Source organism: Podarcis cretensis (assembly GCF_951804945.1).
Source record: "Podarcis cretensis genome assembly, chromosome: 10".
Taxonomy (NCBI): domain Eukaryota; kingdom Metazoa; phylum Chordata; class Lepidosauria; order Squamata; family Lacertidae; genus Podarcis; species Podarcis cretensis.
Window position 1 is genome coordinate 16,732,172 of NC_137179.1, and position 25,043 is coordinate 16,757,214.

A 25,043-nucleotide genomic window follows, 5' to 3' on the forward strand; every position below is an offset into this window, starting at 1 on the left:
CTTCCACAATGACTACAGGGGTCCTTTAAAAAAGGCATATAGTGACAAAAAATGATGGACAATTGACCAAAAAATGCAAATAGTGTACTCTCAGTTCCCTGGCGGGCAAAATGTAAGAATAAGCTCAACAACTGACAATTTCATGCCCATTAATGCTACTCCAAAAGGTAGCATCTGACTAATAACTCAATGCTTAGGAATGTACATTTTGCCTAATATGTTCTTCTGCCCCATCTCAATCTTAGACTTGGAGGGACCACGAGGGTCATCAAGTCTAACCCTTTGCAATGTAGAAATCTTCTGAAAACCATTTTTGGGTATTTTCCACAGGTCCTTGCCCTATGGTCACCTTTTTGGGGTGGGAAGAGAGAAATGGGTGAAGTGAGTGAAGAATCAAAGGAATTCAGCTCACCCATTGTGGAGACAGCAATGAAGGTGGGGATGCTGGGGCTGTTGTGGCTGAAGGTGGTCACACTGCAGTTGTAGGATGTGGCAGGCAGGAGGCTGGAGATGGTTACTACATGCGAAGAGACCGTAACAGGCTCCTAAATGTAGGGGGGAGGCAAGGAAAGAGTTTGTGGTTAGTGATCACTCCGATTATTATATGCCTTCCCCACCACCGCAAGCAAATGCAGGCTAAACTCCTGTATGTGCTTAGAAACATATAACTGGAGAAGACCCCAGGGGCCATGCAGTCCCACCCCCTGCAGTGCAGGAATCTCAACTGAGCATTCATGACAGATGCAGGGTGGCTTACCAGAAAGCAAGCCCCATTGAACGCTGAGGGCCTTAATTCTGAGTAGACATTGTTATTGTTGCGTTATTCACTTTATCTGTTATTCCATCCTTAGTATATTATTATCCTATCACCTTGCTCCTTTTAATATGCAGAAGTTTAAAAGGCACAATGAGATAGGATAATAATATATTAAGGATGGAATAACCAATAAAGTGATTAACGCCACAATAACAAAAGTAATAGTAGGTAAAGAAGATGACACATGGGTGGAGGGAAGTACTGGGCTGTGGGGGAGGGAGGTAAAGGGATTAATTGAAAGTGTTAAAGATTGGTATAGGATTTAAGGGATTTAAATTTTCATAAAGATTCTGTAACAAAAGCAGCAAGCAGCAAGAAATATCAAGTAAAGGTATCGGAGAGGAGATCCGTGTAAATGAAAACATGAGATTTATGGTTTTGTTACATATGATTTTATTTTGGAGTTGTCTGTTTATTTTGGAGTTGTTTGTTGTAAAGAATGTATATTATGTGAATAAAATAATAAAGGATTTGAAACGGGGGGGGGGGGATTCTGAGTAGACGTGCATGGAATCCTCTATGAGGAGAAGGTGCAATGTTTGGGGCTTCTTAGTTTTGGGAGGGGGGAGAGCAAGTAACAGTGGACATGATAAGGTGTATAAAATGAAAGTGTGGAGAAAGTTGTTTTAAGAATTTTAAATATAGAATAAATATTCACAAATGCACACATATCTAAATATATGAACCGTGTGTCTGAAATAATACAAGAGAGCAATCCTGAAACCATTTTGACTCTCCCAATGACCTCAAATATTCCTCTCCAGTAAGGGAGGCAAATATGGAAAGCTTCCCATTGTCTTCTTGCTTACAAATCCTGTCTTAAGGGAGTATTTGTGTAGGAATAGGGTAAGCCTGTGACCTGGATTCACAGGAGCTAAATTATTAACCCATTACAAAAGAATGGCCAGGCTGCCCAGGTTAATGCAATCAACAACCATTATCGGGTATCCTAGCAGACAGGATTTCTGCGGCAGATGGCCTCCTAGGATGTATATATGATGATTCTGGGGTGGTCTTTGGCTAAGGGGGTTGGGCAATGTCACAAGTCTTTAAAGGTGCTTGCACACTTTTGTTCAAGGTCCCATCCTCCCTGGAAGAAGGGAACTCTGTTTCAACAGAAAAATAAATATCTGCCTTGCTTTCCACTGGATCCTGCCTCCACCCATTCTTCTCTGACTCGACTTAGGGAACTCAGAGTTGGGCAGCAAAAGCCAAAACCCAATTTTTACATCAAAGTGGACAGGGAGAAGTTTTTCTCACTGTCTTAAAATACTAGAAGTCCGGGTGATCCGATGAAGCTGAATGTTGGATGATTCAAGATGGGCAAAAGCAAGCACTTCTTCACACATGGCTAAACTTTGGGATTCCTACCACAAGAGATTGTGGTGGCCAGCCAACACCGTCCCATTTAAAGGATAGGTTTGCGAGTGTTGAAACTCCCGCTTTGCATGGAAAACCACACCATTCAGACGTCTACATATTTATACATATGTCCTCATTTTGGATAACTTATATCCTGGCCTTTGCACAAGCCGCAAAGTGTTTGCAAGAAAAACAAATGAGATTAAAAGAACATATCAAATATGACAAATATTGTCACCCTTAAAAACAGCAGAGCAACAACTCGCTAAACTGCAGTTATGGATAGCAGCAGTGTGGGGCAGCAACAAAGCATTCTCAAGCTGTACAGTCCTGGGAAGGCTAACATCAGCAGTCAGGAGCGCTTCAGCCCTGTTTTTGAGTTTGTTTGAAACTTAAACAGCTTATCTCATATTCCTCTGTAAGTTTTTCTCAAAACCCTTTTTGTAAACTCAGGGAAGCATTTCAGCCCTGCTCTTGAGTTTGCTGGAAATCATTTAAAATCATTTAAGGTTTATAATGTTCTCTTAAATAGGGCTATGTTTAAAACTTGTCATTGAGGTTTTTATACCTTTTTTGTCAACACAAGGAAGCGGTTCAGCCCTGCTCTTGAGTTTGTTTGATATCACTTAAAATTATTTAAGGTTTATGAAATTCTTTATTTCCTTCTGAGGAAACTGATTAGTTCAGTGAAATGAATTTTGTAGCCGGCATCTCGTAAAGTCTTTGTTTAATTCTAGGTTAATTTTTCCTTAAATTTTTGATTTTTGTTATTTAGTTTAATTCTAAAGTTCATTACTTCTTGTTTCAGGGATTTTCACGGCAATTCTTTTGTTTTGTGTACAGTCCTGGGAAGGCTGTAACATGTGACAGAGACAAATGTGGAATTTAGCTCTTCTGTTCCTGACCACAGCATGCCGTGCAGGAAGGCGATAAAACCAAATCATGACACAAGCACAAATCAACAGTTTCGTCATAGTAACTCCCTGACCCTTTTTGTTTCTTCCTGGCTTTGTAACCAGTTCTGAAATAGTGACGTGACTCATGCCAGCACGTGGCAAAGGCAAGAGATGCTGTCCTAGACCTAGATGAAGCAAGCAGATGAGGCAAAGTTTTTCTTTTAGCAGAGGCCTCTGAGGCTGCATCCAGACATTTCCCTACCTGTTACTTTCCACATTATAGCTTTCACAGGATTTAAAAGCCACAAATCTAGCAGAATCTAGTGGAAGTTTATCACTCATTTCCATGTTAATTGGCTCCAGACATAATCCCTTTGCGACCCCCATAAACCCCCAAAATCGCAGAAGTCAAGTCACAATTTGGGGTGCCTTCCCAGCATGCTGTTCTCTCCTGCTGTGTTTATGGGGGAATCATGGGGGAACAGAAGCACACAGGGTAGAACAGCAGCGATGTTGTCCACTGGTGTTTGCTCTCACGCCACACCACACCCACTGGAGTGAATGAAATTTGGCGTGACCTGCCAATATATCAGCCAACAAGCCACACTTCCATAATGCGACTGCAGTGTGAAAGAAACATGCTAGCATTACGATCAGAAAAACTAACATAATATCCCCCGCATCTGAATGCACACTTAGAAGGGTCAAGCAGCGTAGAGAGATAGAAACCAAAAATTGTGATGATACAACAAGAGATAAACCTCAGGAAGATCATCAACAAATGACCATCATCTACTTTTTCATACCACCCAGAATCTTGGGTGTGCCTTCGTTTTTACTGACTTATGTGGAAATACAATTATTTTATACCAAAGCAGAAACAAAGTATATCATAAAAGCATATCAACAAAAGATGATTAATGTGTTTTCAGCCTTTCTTTGCAGCCTACATTGGCTCCCAGTACATTTCTGTGCACAATTCAAAGTGTTGGTCCTGACCTTTAAAGTCCTAAACAGCCTCCGTCCAGTATACCTGAAGGAGCATCTCCACCCCCATCGTTCTACCCGGACACTGAGGTCCAGCTCCGAGGGTCTTCTGGTGGTTCCCTCACTGCGAGAAGTGAGGTTACAGGAAACCAGGCAGAGGGCCTTCTCGGTAGTGGCACCCACCCTGTGGAATGCCGTCCCACCAGATGTCAAAGAGAACAACAACTACCAGATTTTTAGAAGACATCTGAAGGCAGCCCTGTTTAGGGAAGCTTTTAATGTTTGATGGACTACTGTCTTTTAATATTTTGTTGGAAGCTTCCCAGAGTGGCTGGGGAAACCCAGCCAGATGGGAGGGGGAAAAATAATATGTTGTTGTTGGATTCCCCACCATCACCTCTATAACTCAGTTATTAAAATAAAGAAAACAATGCCTTAATTCTACCACACACCAGGTTAGGAACTGAGTCTTTGGGGGTAGTCATGTGCTTTCAATACACAGTGTGGATGTAACCAAGAAAACAAGAAGTGGTGTTCTAATGAAGGGTGCAAACTGTAACTAGTTTTAACTTTTAGATGTAGAGCTGCAACCACAGCAAAAAGTTGGAAGCCCACAATTATCCGCGGAGAGGCCACTTGTTTGTTTTCCCCTCTCTGGCATATTATTGCTTGCTTTCCCTTTTACATTCAAAGCCAGAAGTCCCATGGGGGAAAACCCTCGGGCTTTCCCCCTTGTAACAGAACCAGAGAAATTGAAAAAAAGGGAAGAGCTTCCTTCTTAATGAATTGTGCTTTGCTGCAGATTCCCAAACTGGTGGATACGAAAATACTAAAGGATTGTCTTTCTGGGTACTAGTAGCTAAGTGTCGTACTTTATAGAGGACCTTCATCTACCTGAAGTGCTGTTAAAGGACAGTCCTCTACTTGAAGGAGTCCTCCCTTTTGCAGGCTCTCCACTCCAAGTCATGTTTAAGGATAAAACAGCCTCAAGAAGGGAGAGCAAGAAGGCTCTCAAAGAGACCCATCGACCATGAGCACTTTGTCAGCAGAAGCAACAGGTACACACCTCACCTGATCACAGCCATTCCCACTGTGGTGAGATATATGGCATTTGTCTTTAAATTATAGTAATTATACCTAAGTTTGCAACTGTTCATATGCATCAACACATTCAATTTTATGCAAATAGGTGCCACCCCTTTTTGGTGATATGTAAACGGGCACCCTATAGCACAGGTGTCATCAAAGTTGCTCCCTGTGGAAGTTTTGGACTACAACTCCTATCATCCCTCACCAAAAGCAATGATAGCTAGTGCTGATGGGAGCTGGAGTCCGCAACATCATATCTTGAGTAGTTGTTTAGAAGAGCTGTGGACAAGGAAGGGCTGTAGCTCAGTGGCAGAGCAGCTGCCCTGCAACCCTCTCTGAACCTCTGAAGAGCCCCTGCCAATCATACTGAGCTAAATGGGCCAATGGTTTGACTCAGTATAAGGTAGCTTCCTTGGTTCCTAGATGTAAGAGAGAATTACATTTTGGAGCACACTTTCTTACGCTTGCATAAGAAGATGCATCTATTCCAGTTCCCCCTTCTGCACTAAAGAGCCCCATTTTCCTTTGCATTTGCTACCACTCAGTGGATTTGTAACTGGCTGACTGACTGAACCCAAAGGGTGCTCATCAATGGTTCCTCTTCATCCTGGAGAAGAGTGACTAGTGGGGTGCCACAGGGTTCTGTCTTGGGCCCGGTCTTATTCAACATCTTTATCAACGACTTGGATGATGGACTCAAGGGCATCCTGATCAAATTTGCAGATGACACCAAACTGGGAGGGGTGGCTAACACCCCAGAGGACAGGATCACACTTCAAAACAACCTTGACAGATTAGAGAAATGGGCCAAAACAAACAAGATGAATTTTAACAGGGAGAAATGTAAAGTATTGCACTTGGGCAAAAAAAATGAGAGGCACAAATACAAGATGGGTGACACCTGGCTTGAGAGCAGTACATGTGAAAAGGATCTAGGAGTCTTGGTTGACCACAAACTTGACATGAGCCAACAGTGTGACGCGGCAGCTAAAAAAGCCAATGCAATTCTGGGCTGCATCAATAGGAGTATAGCATCTAGATCAAGGGAAGTAATAGTGCTACTGTATTCTGCTCTGGTCAGACCTCACCTGGAGTACTGTGTCCAGTTCTGGGCACCACAGTTCAAGAAGGACACGGACAAACTGGAACGTGTCCAGAGGAGGGCAACCAAAATGGTCAAAGGCCTGGAAACGATGCCTTATGAGGAACGGCTAAGGGAGCTGGGCATGTTTAGCCTGGAGAAGAGGAGGTTAAGGGGTGATATGATAGCCATGTTCAAATATATAAAAGGATGTCACATAGAGGAGGGAGAAAGGTTGTTTTCTGCTGCTCCAGAGAAGCGGACACGGAGCAATGGATCCAAACTACAAGAAAGAAGATTCCACCTAAACATTAGGAAGAACTTCCTGACAGTAAGAGCTGTTCGACAGTGGAATTTGCTGCCAAGGAGTGTGGTGGAGTCTCCTTCTTTGGAGGTCTTTAAGCAGAGGCTTGACAACCATATGCCAGGAGTGCTCTGATGGTGTTTCCTGCTTGGCAGGGGGTTGGACTCGATGGCCCTTGTGGTCTCTTCCAACTCTATGATTCTATGATTCTATGATCCCCAAACTACGTCGCACTTCAGGAAAATCACACCCTCCCGTTAGGATCTTAAAAAGGCACCTGTGTTGCAGTTTTGAAAACATGCAAAGCTATTTAAATATAACAAATAGGGCTAGAAATTGCACATTATGGAATTACCTTTTCATTGATTAATTGCTGGGAAGCAAATTGAATGGGCAAATGAAAATGTCAGTTGATGGGACTCCTAGCTAAGGACACATTCATGTTGTGAAGCAACCTGATGTGCTAGTATAATGAGGGAATCAGAAAAGTATCAAAACTATATCCCTTTCAGGTGTTCTCCACCATGAGTTCAAGGAGCATGCAGAAGGGGGAGGGTGTTCTCTAGCGAGTCACACTGGCACAGACATTGACACACCCCTCTGGCCACAGTGTGAGTCACACACTGAGTTGAACATGTGAAACTGTGACCAACAGCTGTATTGCAGTAGAGGTTCTCATGTGAGCAGGAGTTCTGATAGTACACAATTCCTGATTGAACTGAATTCAGATACATAAGAAGAGCCTGCTAGTTCAGACCAAAGACCCACAGTGGCAAATCAGATGCCTATGGGAAGCCCCCAAGCAGATTCTGAGTCCAACAACACTCTCCCTACTGGTGTTTTCCAGCAACTGGTATTCAGAAGTTGTAGAATATAGTCATCGTGGCGAGGAGCCACAGGTAGCATGATTCCCCAGTGAACCTGCCCAATCTTCTTTTAAAGCCTGACTCTCTTAAAGCTAAGAGTGTGGCCAGAGGTACTGTCCTGTTCCCCATCCCACTCAATGGATTCCCTGAACATGTGGATCTCAGCACCTGAAAAAGACTCATGTAGTAGGATAGCTTTCGTTTATTAAATCAGCAGAAACTAGGGTTGCACTATTGAATTGAGAACTACCATGTTGGTTATTTCTCAGAGTCTTACATAGGAGAAGATAACGTAACTGCAGGGGACAAAACAGATTCTCAAATCTTTACCATTGAGATACAAGAGGAGGTAGAACATCCCTGAAGAAGAAGAAAACACATACCTGGATCTTTGTGTCTTGGCTCAAACCAGCCTGCTGACAGAAGACTTCAAAGAAATCAGCGACTCCCTCTTCCACCCACAGGAGAGTCACAGATGTCTGGGTCTTATTCACAGCGAAAAGTGACCTTGGAGGAGCTGGGTCTGGGGACAGGAGGAAAGTAACTTCAAAGTATCTTACAAATCCAATGGGAAGATGTGGCAGGCAGAACCAGTTGAAGAACCAGCTCTCTAGTGGTTCCACAGAGATGTTTTTTACTTTTCCCAAAGCTCTGTCAGCAGTAAACAGGCAATTTTTAAACAGAAATACCCTTAAGTAGCGGGCTGCTCCCTCTTCCCTATTTTCAGTTATTGCTTCATTTCCTTTTTCAGTCGAGTCTTAACTGGCGTGTGTGTGTGCACCTTTAGGAAGATAAATGATATTTGCACAACTTTTGACAGAGGGTTCCGGAAGCTGTTATTTTGTGGAGCTAGAACCACACATCTCTCTTCTTGGCTTGTCTGACCCTAAGATTGCTGTGAGTCTGAGATGGTCAAAATGAGACTGTGTGCCATATTTAAGGAAGCTCATTAAGACACACAACCCTTGACTGTTCAAAAGTCCGTCATATTCAGAAATTTTATATCATTTCCCAAGGAAAAAGTTAGTGTCATTTTTTTACTTTTACGTTTGAAAGTTCATATAGTTGTTTTTTTTCTCATGTTGATATCCGCCTTCCTTGGGGTTCTTATTTTAAGGAGATTTTGACAAGCAATTTCTCAAAGTTAATAAGAATAATGATGTCTTCCGTGCAGGAAAAGTCTTCAGGTTGTGGGCATGCAACCTGCCAGAGGAAGGTTTATATGCCAGCAGAGAGGTAGGGTCTCACTGTTGGTGCAGCTGCTTCCTAGAGCCCAGACCTGTGGACAGCTGCCTAGAAGCTAGAAGCATGTAATAAGGTGCATCTGGAGCCCCATGGAAGCTGCTGCTGGTGTTTCTCTTCCCAACAAAAAGTTAACTATCAGGCACAAGCCTTCCTTATCTGGGATGGGCCATGACAGGTTCTGACCTATCTCTCAAATCTTTCTTTGTTCATTTTTAGCTGGAGTTCAAAAAGCCTGACTTCATTGTATTTAGCACTTCCATATCTTATAATAATAATAATAATATTTCCATTAGTGCTATGTCTGCCATTACCGCTACATCAGCAAAACATACCCATTTCCTTCCCCTTTACTTTAATGCTGGGCTGTAGCACTTGTTCCATTTTATTAATTGCATCCTTTATAAATGTATTAAACAGTGTAGGGGGCGGTGGGCATCCATGACAGACACTAATTCTGGCTCTTTGTTCAATATAATTTACTCTAAATATAGCTTCCGGGGTTTTGCATTATTGCATAGTATTCTTCTGCCCTCATAATTTTTTTCTTGCTTTCTGAAATATACCAGGCATTTATTTTTTTCAGTCAAGGCTGCCTAGCCTTTTTCTAGGCTATATTAAACACACACACACAAACACATACACGAAATAAGATTTTTGAGCTGAAAGGGACCCTGGTTTTCATCTATTCCAGCCCCCTGCAATGCAATAATATGCAGCTGCCCCATACGGGGATCAAACTAGTAACGTTGGTGTCAGGGGTTCAGGAGCAGAGGCACAGGGGAGAGAGGAAGCGGAGAGCGAAGGGGAACAATCCAAGGGCAGCGTAGGGGAGTATGACAGTGGGCCGAGAGATTCCATGAGCTTCTCCAGCGATTCGGAAGATTCCCAGAAGGGGGCACCGATGGCCAGGGCAAGGGGGGTCCCGGGAAGGACGCACCAGAAGCAAGGGGCCAGCGGCGACTCCCAAAGCAGCAGCTGGAGATCGGGACCAGCTTCCCCACCAGGGCGTAGCGGGGGGGAAGAGTCCCATGTGTCAGGGCCGGCTTCCCCTCCAGTGGGGAGAGAAGATGAGGCAGGGCTGACCACGCCCCTATCGCTGAGTGAGGGAACGGAGGGGAAGTCAGACCCAGCCAACCCCCCCGAAGGGGGAAGCAGTGACAGGAGCAGTGTAACGGTCAGGAGGAAGGTTGCCAGCTGGGCGCGCGCGCCAAGTTCAAATGTACAGGAGCGCGGGACAGCAGGGAGGTCGGATTGGGAGCCAGGTCCTAAAGCACGCCGGAAGCAGGGGGAAGAATCTGGGGAATCAGCATCAGAAGAGTCCAGAAAGGGCGACACCTCAGAGGGAAGAAGGACCCAGAGGAGAAAGGAGCAGAGGAGGAGGTGGAGCAAGGCTAGGGTCTTGAACTGGTGTCGAGGGGGAAGAGATTCAGATGGAGCTTCAGCGGTCTAGGGTTGAGACGTAGAGCTGCACGCTGCGGCTTTGAAATGGAAATTGAACCTTAATAAAGACTTTTGTATATAGCAAGAACTGGCGTTGGTCCTTTGTGAGCTGGGACCTTGGGCAGCTCTGACAGTTGGTGTTATCAGCACCACACTCTAACCAACTGAATTATCCAGTGGTCTATACACATCTGAAGGGAGGAAGTGTGGCATATAAAGTTCTTACTTTGAAGAGGAAGGATGGGATATAAGATTAATTCTCTCTCTCTCTCTCTCTCTCTCTCTCTCTCTCTCTCTTACACACACACAAACACACACACACACACACACACACAGAGAGAGAGAGAGAGAGAGAGAGAGAGAGAGAGAGAGACACTTTCTACATATAAACCTAAATCTCTAGTCCTCTTGCTATTAAAATCTGAATTGCAAAGGTGACTTTGTTCTGCTCCTAGTACTTTCTTAAAACCAAAATGACCCTCGCCAAATTGTTAATTTAAATTTGCTTGCATCTGTGCTTTAATTTGCTTTGTTAGATAACGTGGACCAAGTTAACTCTCTCTCTCTCTCTCTCTCTCTCTCTCTCTCTCTCTCTCTTAAAGAACCAAATGGCTTGGATTCTAAAATAAATGAACAGAAGGAGGTTTTTCCATCCCTGCCCCCAGCCACTTGTTTCCCCTGAAAGACTTTTCTGGAAGTTCAGGAGCCGCCGCCCCACACCTCCCATGAACAAGGCTAGGTGGGCCTGCAGAGGTTTGCTGGAGAATCATAGCATTATAGAATTGTTGAGTTGGGAGGGACCTGGAGGGAGGAACCACTCCAGATTAGGCAAAGCTCTGTCCAACTTTGAGTGATTCCCCCTCTCCCATTAGCAGCTCTCTGGGCCTCATCCTACATGGTCCAGGGGTGACCCCTGATTTATTTATCTTATCACTGAAGCCAAGAAACTAGTATCTAACCCTGTCTACTTTTATTAAGAGACTTAAAATAGAACACCTAGTGGTCAGTGCTACTCTTTCAACAGTTCATGTTAACTGCACAAAACAGGCAGTTCCATTGTCTGTGGTGTTCTCAGTTTTACCGCCTCCTGGGTCTTTGGCAATATTTTGCTTTCACAAAATTGCAGCCCATTCACCTAGGGAATAACTTACCAACTTTCACAAGCTGAAGCGCAGATGTGTTGCTTCCTGTTTCGGTGCAAGCAGTGACCGAGAGATTGTAGATGTCCCCGGGTGGCAGGTTGAGCATGGCGCTCATGACGTTTCGCGTCACCTAAAATGGTCAGTGGGTGAAATAGCGCCTCCACATAGGCGGTGACACCACAGCAGAAGAGACTAAATTACTTTGAACCCTGTTACCAAGTGGGTGGGAGCATGATGTGCCATTGAGTGGTTGTTCTATCCCAGTTCATCTGGAACTGGACCCAGCTGGCAGGACAGATCCTTATCTCCCCCACCCCTGTAGGTCAAGTCTGACAAGTAGGCAGGAGTGCCCACCTGCCAATCATCCATTGCCACAATAATGCCAGAGGAATCTATTTTTGCACTGCCCTCTAAAAGCACCAATGATCAGCTGATTTTAGGGGGGTTTACCGAGCTCTGTGCAAGGAGAGCCCTGCTAAAGATATAGATTTAATGTGCATAACATGTAATGTTTATATGCACTGAAGTTTAAGACTTACGTAAAGATTAGCGTTTGCAAAGAGAAGTTTGCATTAGGCAGAAGGTTCAGCTTTAGATAAATGCTGAAATAAGGAGAGGCTGGAGATTTCCGTTTTGGTGTGTGTACTAAGTAATGACTCATTGCTGGGAAACCTGAGAACTCTTATAAAATGCACTTAAAAAATTATATTTGCAGCTATATAGCTGAACAAACAAGTTGCTTGTATAGGATATCTCTCTGGAAGCAAGAATGTTCTTAGACTATACAGTGGTACCTCAGGTTACATATGCTTCAGGTTACATACGCTTCAGGTTACAGACTCCACTAACCCAGTAATATTACCTCGGGTTAAGAACTTTGCTTCAGGATGAGAACAGAAATTGTGCTCCGGCGGCGCAGCAGCAGCGGGAGGCCCCATTAGCTAAAGTGGTGCTTCGGCTTAAGAACAGTTTCAGGTTAAGAACGGACCTCTGGAATGAATTAAGTACTTAACCTGAGGTACCACTGTATTAAGGACTTAAAGAAGACTGGACCGCATTGTTAGTTTGTTTAAGAGCAATGTGTTACTTTGTATTTCTGCAACATTTATTTTGTAACTAGTTTAAGACAGTTTGCAGTAATACTTTTTGGGACTCTTTCCTGTGATGGAGAGCACAAGGTCCAGAAGAGGGATTCCATTTGCATCAACTCTAACAAGTCCCAATGATCAAATGATCATTGTTGCAAGCCCCGACAGCTTGCAAACAATCAGCTGGTTTCTGGTGCTTGCAAAGTGCTGTGCGAGGGCCTTTGTAGGTGCAACCCCCCCCCCACTGCCCCATAACAAGCTTTTGTTTTGCTTTTTAAAAAAATCCATGACATTGTGCCTCTCTGCATGCGAAACCCAAAGAAAGTACAAGGTGTTTAAGCTTACACTCTTTTTTATCTTTTTCTTTCCTTCTGCAATAACCATCCAGTGCAACATTCGAGAATGCGAAAGGTCTGTGTTGTCATCACCATAGATCCAGCTGACATAGAGAAGGTTATTGAAATATTCAACTGAAGTGATTTCAGGAGATACTGGAGCTATCAGAAGGAAAAACAGTGCATCATCATCATCATCATTTGCACCTAATTTGAGGCTGCAAAGCATTTCACAATTAGATATACAACAGCAAACCCATGTTCCTAGTGTGGATCCTTATGTAGCCATAACAGTACCACCTACACATGACAGGGAAGCAGGGGAAATGAAAGTTTGCAGACATTAAAGGAATCTAAGCCGCAGGAGTGGGCAATATTCCAAAACAACTCAATGAAAACTCAGCATGCTCAGTGGCCACAGAATGCTGGTTGACTGCTGGGGTGTGGGAACAGAAAACCAGAGAATGGAATGGGGTCTCCCGGAAAATGACATGGCTGGCTGGCTGGCAGGCACTCTGAACAAGAGCACTTAGTACTGCAGTATCTTGTTGCAAGCCACACTGGTCCATACTTAGATTATAGTGCATGTTCTGGAAGTTGGGCAATAGGGGCAGTACAGGATTCCTTTTGGTGTACCGACCTCCCCGCTGCACCAAGGATTCCCTGCCCGAGCTGCTTCAGGTCGTGGCGGATGTTCTCCTGGAGACACCTAGTTTGGCTGTCCTAGGGGATTTTAACATCCATGCCGACACGACCTTACAAGGGCCCGCTCGGGACTTCATGGAAAGCATGGCCTCCATGGGGCTGTCCCTGAATAAGTTTGGCCCAACCCATAGCCGCGGACATGCCTTGGACCTGGTGTTTACCTCTACGGATGTTGGTGACCTGACACTAACTAAAAGTGAAACAAAAGAAGTGCCATGGTCAGATCACTTCCTGGTGCAACTGGACTTCTCCGCGACCCTTCCCCTCTGCAGGGAGGTGGGACCGATTCGGATGGTCCGCCCCCGCCACTTAATGGATCCAAATGGTTTCCAGAGAGTGGTAGGGGATGCTTTATCCCATGTTGATGGCCTTTCAGCTGATTCCCTGGTGGCCCGCTGGAATGTGGAGTTAACCAGGGCTATTGACTGTTTGGCTCCGAAGCGCCCTCTCCGATTGCATGGAGCCCGGAGAGCCCCGTGGTTTTCCACGGATCTGAGGGCAATGAAACAATCGTTGAGACGGCTAGAGCGCCGGTGGCGGATAACTCATTCTGAAGCTGACCGGACACAGGTTAGAGCTCAATGTCGAGCCTACCAAGTGGCGGTAGCGACGGCGAAGAAGACTTTCTTCACCGCCTCTATTGCATCTGCAGAAAACAGCAGCAGGAGACTTTTTCAGGTGGTCCGCAATTTAGCGGAACCACCTGCTACATCAGGGCCCAGTACGGGCCACATGATCTCCTGCAATGATTTTGCAAAGTTTTTTGCAGATAAAGTCGCTCAGATTCGGGAAGAGGTAGACGCCACCGTGGGAGCAGGGCCGGGGCGGGAGAGTGCTAGAGTCCTGTCTAGTCAAATTGCATGGGATCAATTCCAATCTGTTACCTCCGAGGATGTGGACAGGCTGCTTGGACGAGTGAAACCAACCACCTGTCTCCTTGATCCTTGCCCATCCTGGCTTATAAAAGCTAGCCGGGAAGGACTGGGCGATGGGCTTCGTGGGGTGGTGAATGCTTCCCTCCGTGAGGGAGCCTTCCCAGACCCGCTGAAAGAGACGGTTATCAAACCACTTCTTAAAAAACCATCTTTAGATGCGGCCACGATGGCCAGCTACCGCCCAGTCTCAAATCTTCCATTCTTGGGCAAGGTGATTGAGCGAGTGGTTGCTGAACAACTCCAGGCACGCCTGGAAGAAGCGGACCATTTGGATCCCTTCCAGTCGGGATTCAGGCCTCATCATGGGACTGAAACTGCCTTGGTCGCACTGGTTGATGATCTCCGGCGGGCTAGGGACAAAGGTGAGAGCTGTTTCCTAGTTCTGCTGGATCTCTCAGCGGCGTTTGATACCATCGACCATAACATCCTTCTGGACCGTCTTGAGGGGCTGGGAGCTGGGGGCACTGTCCTACAGTGGTTCCGCTCCTTCCTCCTGGGCCGTGTTCAGAAAGTGGTGGTGGGGGATGAGTGTTCAGACCCCTGGGCTCTCACTTGTGGGGTGCCTCAGGGTTCTGTCCTCTCCCCCATGCTTTTCAACATTTACATGCAGCCGCTGGGAGAGATCATCAGGGGGTTTGGGCTGGGTGTTCATCAGTATGCGGATGATACCCAGCTCTACCTCTCTTTCAAATCAGAACCAGTGAAGGCGGTGAAGGTCCTGTGTGAGTGTCTGGAGGCGGTTGGAGGATGGATGGCGGCTAACAGATTGAGATTGAATCCTGACAAGACAGAAGTACTGTTTCTGGGGGACAGGAGGCGGGCAGGTGTGGAGGACTCCCTGGTCCTGAATGGGGTAACTGTGCCCCTGAAGGACCAGGTGCGCAGCCTGGGAGTCATTTTGGACTCACAGCTGTCCATGGAGGCACAGGTTAAATCCGTGTCCAGGGCAGCTGTGTACCAGCTCCATCTGGTACGCAGGCTGAGACCCTATCTGCCTGTGGACTGCCTCGCCAGAGTGGTGCATGCTCTGGTTATCTCCCGCTTGGATTACTGCAATGCACTCTACGTGGGGCTACCTTTGAAGGTGACCCGGAAACTACAACTAATCCAGAACGCAGCAGCCAGACTGGTGACAGGGAGCGGCCACCGAGACCATATAACACCGGTCTTGAAAGACCTACATTGGCTCCCAGTACGTTTCCGAGCACAATTCAAAGTGTTGGTGCTGACCTTTAAAGCCCTAAACGGCCTCGGTCCAGTATACCTGAAGGAGCGTCTCCACCCCCATCGTTCTACCCGGACACTGAGGTCCAGCACCAAGGGCCTTCTGGCGGTTCCCTCACTGCGAGAAGCCAAGTTACAGGGAACCAGGCAGAGGGCCTTTTCGGTAGTGGCGCCCTCCTTGTGGAATGCCCTCCCACCAGATGTCAAAGAGAACAACAACTACCAGACTTTTAGAAGACATCTGAAGGCAGCCCTGTTCAGGGATGCTTTTAATGTTTGATGTATCATAGTATTTTAATATTCTTTTGGAAGCCGCCCAGAGTGGCTGGGGAGGCCCAGCCAGATGGGCGGGGTATAAATAATAAATTATTATTATTATTATTATTAATCCTGAAATCCTCAATGTGCTACAATTTCACAATGAAAGTACAGAATTTGGAACTAATGGCAAAACTCTGCATCTTGAAAGGGCCTATCCTCTCCTTTTTTCGTATTAAAAAAAATCAAGGTTCTAGTCCCTGTTGCTGCCAACTTAAAAAAACCATTAAAGCAATGCTTGGTGAGAAACATCAGATGTCACTGCAGATTTAAGAAAGTTCTACAGTGGTTTGCAGGCCCAATGGTTTCTTCCTATTATCAAAGTTCCTAATCCAATACTCTTACCCACTAGACCAGCCTTCCCTAACCTGCTTTTTGGATTCAAATTCTCACCAGCTCCAGTCAGCATAGCCAGCAGTCAGGGATGGTGGCAATTGTAATCCATCTCCATCTAGAGGCCAGCAGCCTCCACACTGTCTTATATTAAAGAGCAAAACCACACACACAAACTGTGAAAGGCTCTCCAAAGCTCTATTCACCTGTTATGAAGCTGATGGTGGAACTGTCACAACAGCTCAGTTCTGGGACTCCCCATGTCACCATGGTGACCCGAAAGTTGTAATACCAGGCAGGCAGAAGGTTTCCTATTCTCTGAAAGATGTGCAAACAAGAAGAGGCATGGAAGAAAGAGAATTAGCTCCTGAAAAAGTGGGATCTGAAAGCGACGTTAAGGCTACGTTCTGGATTGGACCTAGAATACCTATGACTGCCTACAGAGTGTTTGGCATTGAATTGCTGTACGTATTTATTAAAAAAAGGTAAAGGTAAAGGACCCCTGATAGTTAAGTCCAGTTGCAGATGACTTTGGGGTTGCGGCACTCATCTCGCTTTACAGGCCGAGGGAGCTGGCATTTGTCCACAGACAGTTTTTCTGGTTCATGTGGCCAGCATGACTAAGCCACTTCTGGCACAACGGAACACAGAAACCAGAGCAGCACATGGAAACACCATTTACCTTCCCGCTGGAGCGGTACCTATTTATCTACTTGTACTTTTTGGCGTGCTTTCAAACTGCTAGGTTGGCAGGAGCTGGGAGTGAGCAACAGGAGCTCGCCCCATCATAAAAAAGGCAAGAGTTTTACAACAATATAAAATATCATGGATAAAAAACAGTTAAAACTGGTATTTTGAAATATTCAGAAGAAGATTAAAATCAACAGTTGAACGACGTGGCCCAGGGAGAGAGAGAAAAATAGTGGAAGTGAACAGCTGGCTTCGCAAATGGTGTAAACAGGAACGGTTTGGATTCTTAGATCACGGACTGCAGTTTCTTGAAGATGGACTTCTGGCAAGCGATGGGCTGCACCTCACAACGGTTGGGAGGAATGTTTTTGCCAAAAATCTCAGAAACCTCATCAGGAGGGCTTTAAACTGACTAATGTGGGGGAGGAAGACAGTGCTCCTGAAGGTAGGAGTCTATCAATTGATGAACATGATCATCCAAATGTCATAGACCAAATGGAGCAAACAGCACGCAGACCTAGTGGTGGGAGGAAAAAATCCTTAAATAAGAGACACGGGGGAATGATTAATGGACTTCAATGTCTGTACACTAATGCGCAAAGCATGGGTAATAAACAAGATGAGCTTGAGCTCTTGGTACAGCACACTAAATATGACATAATAGGCATCACTGAAACCTGGTGGGATAAGTCCCACGACTGGAATGTAATAATGGAGGGTTACAATCTATTTCAGAGAAACAGACCAGACAAGAAAGGAGGAGGAGTGGCGTTATATGTCAGGGATGTGTATACCTGTGAAGAGATCCAAGATTTAGAACCTCAAAGCCAAAGTGAGAGCATTTGGGTCAAAATTAAGGGAGAGGTGAATAACAGGGACCTCATTGTGGGAGTTTACTATAGATCCCCAAGCCAAACGGAGGACATAGATGATGCCTTCCTGGAACAGATGGCCAAGCATGCAAAAGGAAGGGAGATAGTAGTAATGGGGGACTTCAATTACCCGGATATTTGCTGGATGTCAAACTCAGCCAAGAGCATAAGGTCAAACAGATTCCTCACTGGCCTTGCAGACAACTTCATTGTCCAGAAAGTGGGAGAAGCAACAAGAGGAACAGCCATTTTAGATCTGGTCCTAACCAATGTTGATGACCTGGTTAGTGGGGTAGAAGTGGAAGGATCATTAGGCGCGAGTGATCATGCTCTTCTGAAATTTACTATACAGCGGAAAGGAGCAGCCAAGCATACTAGGACTCAATTTCTTGACTTTAAGAAAGCTGACTTCATAAAACTTAGGGAAGTGCTGGGTGAGATCCCATGGACAGTAATACTAAAAGGAAAGGGAGTTCATGATGGCTGGGAGTTTGTTAAGAGGGAGTTAGTAAAAGCACAACTTCAGGCAATACCAATGAGACGGAAACATGGAAGGTGCCTAAAGAAGCCAGGGTGGCTATCTAAAGAACTTTTAACTGAGTTAAGATTAAAAAAGGATGTGTACAAAAAATGGAAAAGGGGGGAAACCACCAAAGAGGAATTCAAACAAATAGCCAGCACGTGTAGACACAAAGTCAGAAAAGCTAAAGCACAGAATGAACTCAGGCTTGCTAGAGAGGTTAAAAGCAACAAAAAAGGCTTTTATGGGTATGTTCGTAGCAAAAGGAAGAACAAAGAAACAGTGGGGTCACTCAGAGGAGAAGATGGTGAAATGCAAACAGGGGACACAGAAAGGGCTGAACTCCTCAATGCCTTCTTTGCCTCAGTCTTCTCCGATAAAGAAAACAATGCCCGACCTGAAGAATTTAGAGCAAATGATTCAGCAGAGGAAACACAGCCCAGAATAACTAAGGAGATAGTACAAGAATACTTGGCTAGTTTAGATGTATTCAAGTCTCCAGGGCCAGATGAACTGCATCCAAGAGTATTAAAAGAACTGGCAGATGTGATCTCAGAACCACTGGCAGTCATCTTTGAGAATTCCTGGAGAACAGGCGAAGTCCCGGCAGACTGGAGGAGGGCAAATGTTGTCCCTATTTTCAAAAAGGGGGAAAGAGAGGACCCAAATAATTACCGCCCAGTCAGTCTGACATCAATACCAGGGAAGATTCTGGAGCAGATCATTAAGCAAACAGTTTGTGAGCACCTAGAAAGGAATGCTGTGATCACCAATAGTCAGCATGGATTTCTGAAAAATAAGTCGTGTCAGACTAACCTGATCTCGTTTTTTGACAGAATTACAAGCCTGGTAGATGAAGGGAACGCAGTGGATGTAGCCTACCTTGATTTCAGCAAGGCATTTGACAAGGTGCCCCATGATATTCTTGTAAAGAAGCTGGTAAAATGTGGTCTTGACTATGCTACCACTCAGTGGATTTGTAACTGGCTGACTGACCGAACCCAAAGGGTGCTCATCAATGGTTCCTCTTCATCCTGGAGAAGAGTGACTAGTGGGGTGCCACAGGGTTCTGTCTTGGGCCCGGTCTTATTCAACATCTTTATCAACGACTTGGATGATGGACTCAAGGGCATCCTGATCAAATTTGCAGATGACACCAAACTGGGAGGGGTGGCTAACACCCCAGAGGACAGGATCACACTTCAAAACCACCTTGACAGATTAGAGAACTGGGCCAAAACAAACAAGATGAATTTTAATAGGGAGAAATGTAAAGTATTGCACTTGGGCAAAAAAAATGAGAGGCACAAATACAAGATGGGTGACACCTGGCTTGAGAGCAGTACATGTGAAAAGGATCTAGGAGTCTTGGTTGACCACAAACTTGACATGAGCCAACAGTGTGACGCGGAAGCTAAAAAAGCCAATGCAATTCTGGGCTGCATCAATAGGAGTATTGCATCTAGATCAAGGGAAGTAATAGTGCCACTGTATTCTGCTCTGGTCAGACCTCACCTGGAGTACTGTGTCCAGTTCTGGGCACCACAGTTCAAGAAGGACACGGACAAACTGGAACGTGTCCAGAGGAGGGCAACCAAAATGGTCAAAGGCCTGGAAACGATCCCTTATGAAGAACGGCTAAGGGAGCTGGGCATGTTTAGCCTGGAGAAGAGGAGGTTAAGGGGTGATATGATAGCCATGTTCAAATATATAAAAGGATGTCACATAGAGGAGGGAGAAAGGTTGTTTTCTGCTGCTCCAGAGAAGCGGACACGGAGCAATGGTTCCAAACTACAAGAAAAAAGATTCCACCTAAACATTAGGAAGAACTTCCTGACAGTAAGAGCTGTTCGACAGTGGAATTTGCTGCCAAGGTGTGTGGTGGAGTCTCCTTCTTTGGAGGTCTTTAAGCAGAGGCTTGACAACCATATGTCAGGAGTGCTCTGATGGTGTTTCCTGCTTGGCAGGGGGTTGGACTCGATGGCCCTTGTGGTCTCTTCCAACTCTACGATTCTATGATTCTATGATTCTAGTAGCTAAAATGAAATGAAACCCATGTAATTTCTAAGTCTCTGGATATGCTTGCCCCTCAAAAAACATGTTTTAAGCAGGCAAAATATTACAATGAAGGCAACTGCTTGATGTCAATAGGTCAGGGGTTTCAAAGTGTAGGTGCTGCCACACTAAAATGTTGATTTATTACCAGTGTGGAATGAGCATTATGTGCCTCTTGTAATAGTGCCAGTTCCACAGATTAAAGTAGTCAAATGTAGTTCTGTTGTTAAGCATAGTGACTGTATTTACATGAAGTTGCATTTAAAAAGGATATTGTTTTAGAATAATTTTGTTTCTCTCTGTGTGTGAACGATGAAGTTTGGGCATGAACATGTGAGAGACATTTACAGCATCCAAGTGTGCTTTACCACTGATGACGTTAAGGAGACGGTTGCTGCTATTTCGTAGTACGTTGTCCACTCCGAGGTCATTGTTGACGGGTTGAAATAAAACATTTCTACAATGTATTTACGGAAAACACCCAGAAGAGGCCTGTTCCAGCTGAGGACCACAGCAGTAGGGCCCAAAGGGTAAAGTGTTAAATCCCTTATCCCAGTTGGCACTGTAAAACAGACATGGAAAGCTATTAATACGTTTGCAATTCAGCACATAGAGTTTCTGCTAGAGGTGGGTCACCTCGTTCCCACCTCATCCACAAGAGCTATTTAGTCATCATGCAAAAATCTGAGGTGAGGCATACAGTACTATACATGTGATCAAACAGGGGCCAAGCCAATGTCTTGGGTAAATAAGGCACACCCTTGGTCTCATTCCCCACCAACTACAAGTATAAGGGAATAAATGGATTACCGGTGAGCAGGTTTATCTGGACTCTCTCCTTCCCAGTAGAACATGAAGAAAACATACTACAGTCCTTGGTTTAGAATTAAAACTGAAGCATAGATTATGGTTTGTTTTGCTCCAACAAACCATAATCAGTAAGCTATGGATCCATAGCTATCATAGTTTTCCTCTTGCTTGCCCTGGGAGGAAACAAACTATAATCCCTAATCCAAATGCAATGCTAAGACAAATATGGTGGTTTGTTTTCTCCCAGTGTGAGGAGTGAGGAGCAAAGTGGCCAGAAATGGTGCATTCCTGTCAAAGCGTTACTTATGGCTTTCTGTGATGTACAGACAAAACCAATGTTTAACTCAACACATGGGCCTTGCAGGCTTCTACAGACGCAGCACCACACTCGTTCTTCTACCAATAATTCTTCTGCCTAAAACGTCTGGTTTCAAGCAACCAAAACAACAGAGAGATGCAGAGGTATCCCATTACCAATGGCAAATGTCACAGGATCGGAAGGAGGCCCAACCAGAGGTCCCTTCTGTAAGTAAATCACAACTTGGTACTGAGCGCCAGGAACCAGGTTTTCGATAAAGCTGCTGCTTGTATTCACCTGTAGAAATGAGACAGAGCATGTGTAAGGAAAGGAAGGCAGGTTGAGCATCAGGGCCAGCTCAAGACCTTTTGCTGCCTGAGGCAGAGCAGAAAATGGCGCCTCCTCCCTGCTCAGAATCAAGGTGCAAAGTAGCCAAGGCCAGCCACGTTAACTTTGGCATGTGAGGTAAAGCTTCATGCCACCCCAGCTGTGAAAATACAAAGATAAATTATATAACACTTCTGCCTTTTCATGCCACTCAGAATCTGCTGCCTGATGGTAGGGCTGGATTGACAGTACAGTCATATCTTGGGTTACAGCAGCTTCAGGTTCTGTTTTTTCAGGTTACGGACTGCTGAAACCCAGAAGTACTAGAACAGGTTACTTCCGGGTTTCAGCGGTCACGCATGCGCAAAAGCGCAGTATCGCAACCCGCGCGTGCGCAGACATGCAGATGTGGGTTGCGAATGCGCATCCTGCACATATCATGTTTGCAACCTGAGCATCCACTGTACAACCAATCACCTATTTACTCAGATGTAAGTTCCATTGCATTCAATAGCACTTTCTCCCTGGTTCAGTGTGCTTGGGAATGTAGCCGTACAGTGCTTTCCTGTGCATGTTTACTCAGAAGAAAGTTCCCCGGTGTTCAGTTAGATTTACTGATCCTCTGATATATACTGAAGTGCCACTGGTTTCTTCACAGCGAAACAAATGTCACTGAAGTCTCTCTGAAATACCCTATGAGTCAAGCTCAAGCAGCCCAAGAAACACAGCCATGTTTTCTTCACTGTGCCCATATCCTCCATGCCCATGGTCACCCTGATGGCCTCCTTTACTGAGCATTCATCCTGATTTCTTTGTGCCACATGTGCTGGGAGGAGCATTTGTCCTGATTTCATTGTGGGGAGGTTAAGGGAAGTGCCATAGCTTAGTGGTAGAGCATCTGCTTGGCATGCAGAAGGTTGCAGGTTCTATTCCCAGCATCTCCAGGCACAGCTGGGAATGTCTCCTGCCTGAAACCCTGGAGAATGGCTGCCAGTCTTTCAAGAGAGTACCAAACTAGTAGGAATAACAGTGCAACTCCGTATAAGGAAGCCTCCTATGTCTGGATGCTATGCAATGCTGGTCAAGCAGTTGTTTCCACTGCACACTCCTGACACTTTCCTTACCACAAATAAACCGATTCTTTGTTGCACAAGAATGCCAAATCCACATTAGCTGTGCAAACCCGAATTTGCAATATGCAGTTCAGTCCCACCTGCAACTCAGTGACAGCCTGGAAAATGGTGTTTTCTTCCTCTTAAAGGTAAAGGTAAAGGTACCCCTGCCCGTACGGGCCAGTCGTGTCCAACTCTAGGGTTGCGTGCCCATCTCGCTTAAGAGGCCGGGGGCCAGCGCTGTCCGGAGACACTTCCGGGTCAGGTGGCCAGTGTGATGAAGCTGCTCTGGCGAGCCTGCACCAGTGCAGCACACGGAAACGCCGTTTACCTTCCTGCTATCAAGCGGTCCCTATTTATCTACTTGCACTTAAGGGTGCTTTCGAACTGCTAGGTGGGCAGGAGCTGGGACTGAACGACGGGAGCTCACCCCGCCGCGGGGATTCGAACCGCCGACCATGCGATCGGCAAGTCCTAGGCGCTTACCTCTGAGCAATAATGCTTTTCAAGCCTTTGACTTTCCTTCTGTTTCTGGCATGTCAAGGACACGACAGATATGATGGTGCTAGTGCTGGTGGTCTCCTGTGAAGTGGTCCAGGACAACGAGGCTGTGGTAGAGGTCAGCACTGTCGCTATGACGTTCTGAGGTTTCTCAGTGAGCTCTTCTATCAATTCCCCTGTGGGACCTAAAGCATCACCAGAAACAAGGAGAAATCACCTTCAAAGGCTGGTCCTCCCCACTAACTGAGCACCAGTGTTCTTCTGGATCCAACCCACTGCCTTAAAAAGTATGCCTAAGATTCTTCACATGCATGCTTGAAAACTGAACAAGCGGTAGAAAGTTTTGTGCTTGTCAGTCCATCACATCTGCATACATTTATTGAGGAGAATCTAAATGTGACATTGATGCCTTAAAGTGGGGTGGGGGCAAGTGGGCCTCCATAAATTCCTGGACTACAACTCCCATCATCCCTGACTTTTGGCCATGCTGCCTGGGGTGATGGGAACTGGAGTTTAACAACATCTGGAGGGCCACAGGTAATCCATCCTTGCCTTAAGGTCCCCAGCACTCTCTCATCCAAAGGAAGCTGAACCTGGTCTTTACAGCTCCCAGAACTTTCAACTGAGGAACCGGCTTGAGGAAGCATCCAAAACAATAAGAATCAGATTTAAACAAGGCAAAGGAGAAGTAACATTTAGCATCGATGAACTTAAGTACTGACCAGATATACTATTGCAGATACTGAGGTATATTATATAACTATGTGTAGACTTACTAATATAAAAACTGAGTGTTTTGGCAGATTGGCTTTCCCGAATTTCACATGAACCAGAAGAGCTGAATGTTGTAACAGATATTGTGTATTTCCCTGGTTCTTTCAGATCCGTGGCAAATTCGTGAATGTCCTCGCCAACAGTCAGAAATTCTGTGAAGTTCTCTAAATCAAGAGAAGAGGTGTGAATTAGCTGGAATCTGATAGGGTTTCTAGTGACAGAGGTAACTGAATTATGTCCCAGTGCCCTAACGCAGGGCTGAAGGAATGGATTAATTCTGGTAACATAATAATAATTAAATAAATAAAATTTTATTAATATACTTTTTCTACCATCTTGTAACATTATGAACGGCTGGAGTGGATGCATGGGAGCAAAGGGATATATTAAAAAATGGGACAAATCTCTTCGAGTGGTGCTAGTCATTAAGGAACGTGTTCATGAAAGCATGAAAGTGAAAAGCAACACAACTGAGGCAGAAGAGTTCAAGAGAGGCTTCTGCAATGTCTCTGGAGCTTCTTCTTGTTCTTTTTAGAGGCCACCTGGAGTGAGCGAAGCAATGACAGGTGTGCCCGTGAGGCCCACAAAAATCCGAGGCTAGCTCTGAAGCTGCTCAGTGCTTTTGCTACCCTGCAGGTTGAAGGGGGTCTTTGCAAGATGTCTCATGGTGGACCCTCTTCTCTTGCAGTGGGCCTGGCAGGCTAGACTGATGGGTGGGAGGTGGCAACAGAATCATTCTGAGCAGCCCTGGGCTGCTGCTTCGAGCCATTAATTTCCCACAATGCTATGGTGAAACACCACATTAGGGTCTTGGGAGGAATCAAATGGATGCTAGGCCAAACTATATCTAGAGACATTTCAGCAACTGAGGCAAAACACCCCCTGCCACCTCCATGATGGAGGCCCCTTGCAAAGCC

The 25,043-nt window shown here is 45.4% G+C and overlaps 1 protein-coding gene across 3 annotated transcripts in view; it reads right to left on the minus strand.

Moving 5' to 3' along the window:
* PTPRO (protein tyrosine phosphatase receptor type O) overlaps nucleotides 1-25,043 on the minus strand; it is a 149,956-nt gene that overhangs the window by 31,469 nt on the left and 93,444 nt on the right. For all 3 annotated transcript variants that reach the window (XM_079992221.1, XM_079992219.1, XM_079992220.1), the window contains exons 6-14: nucleotides 24,129-24,290; nucleotides 23,338-23,537; nucleotides 21,589-21,709; nucleotides 20,673-20,866; nucleotides 16,374-16,485; nucleotides 12,663-12,814; nucleotides 11,239-11,359; nucleotides 7,786-7,925; nucleotides 413-545 (exon numbers count right to left, since the gene is read on the minus strand). In XM_079992221.1, the coding sequence (XP_079848347.1) occupies nucleotides 413-545; nucleotides 7,786-7,925; nucleotides 11,239-11,359; nucleotides 12,663-12,814; nucleotides 16,374-16,485; nucleotides 20,673-20,866; nucleotides 21,589-21,709; nucleotides 23,338-23,537; nucleotides 24,129-24,290 (1,335 nt within the window). The remainder of the gene's footprint in view (nucleotides 1-412; nucleotides 546-7,785; nucleotides 7,926-11,238; nucleotides 11,360-12,662; nucleotides 12,815-16,373; nucleotides 16,486-20,672; nucleotides 20,867-21,588; nucleotides 21,710-23,337; nucleotides 23,538-24,128; nucleotides 24,291-25,043) is intronic.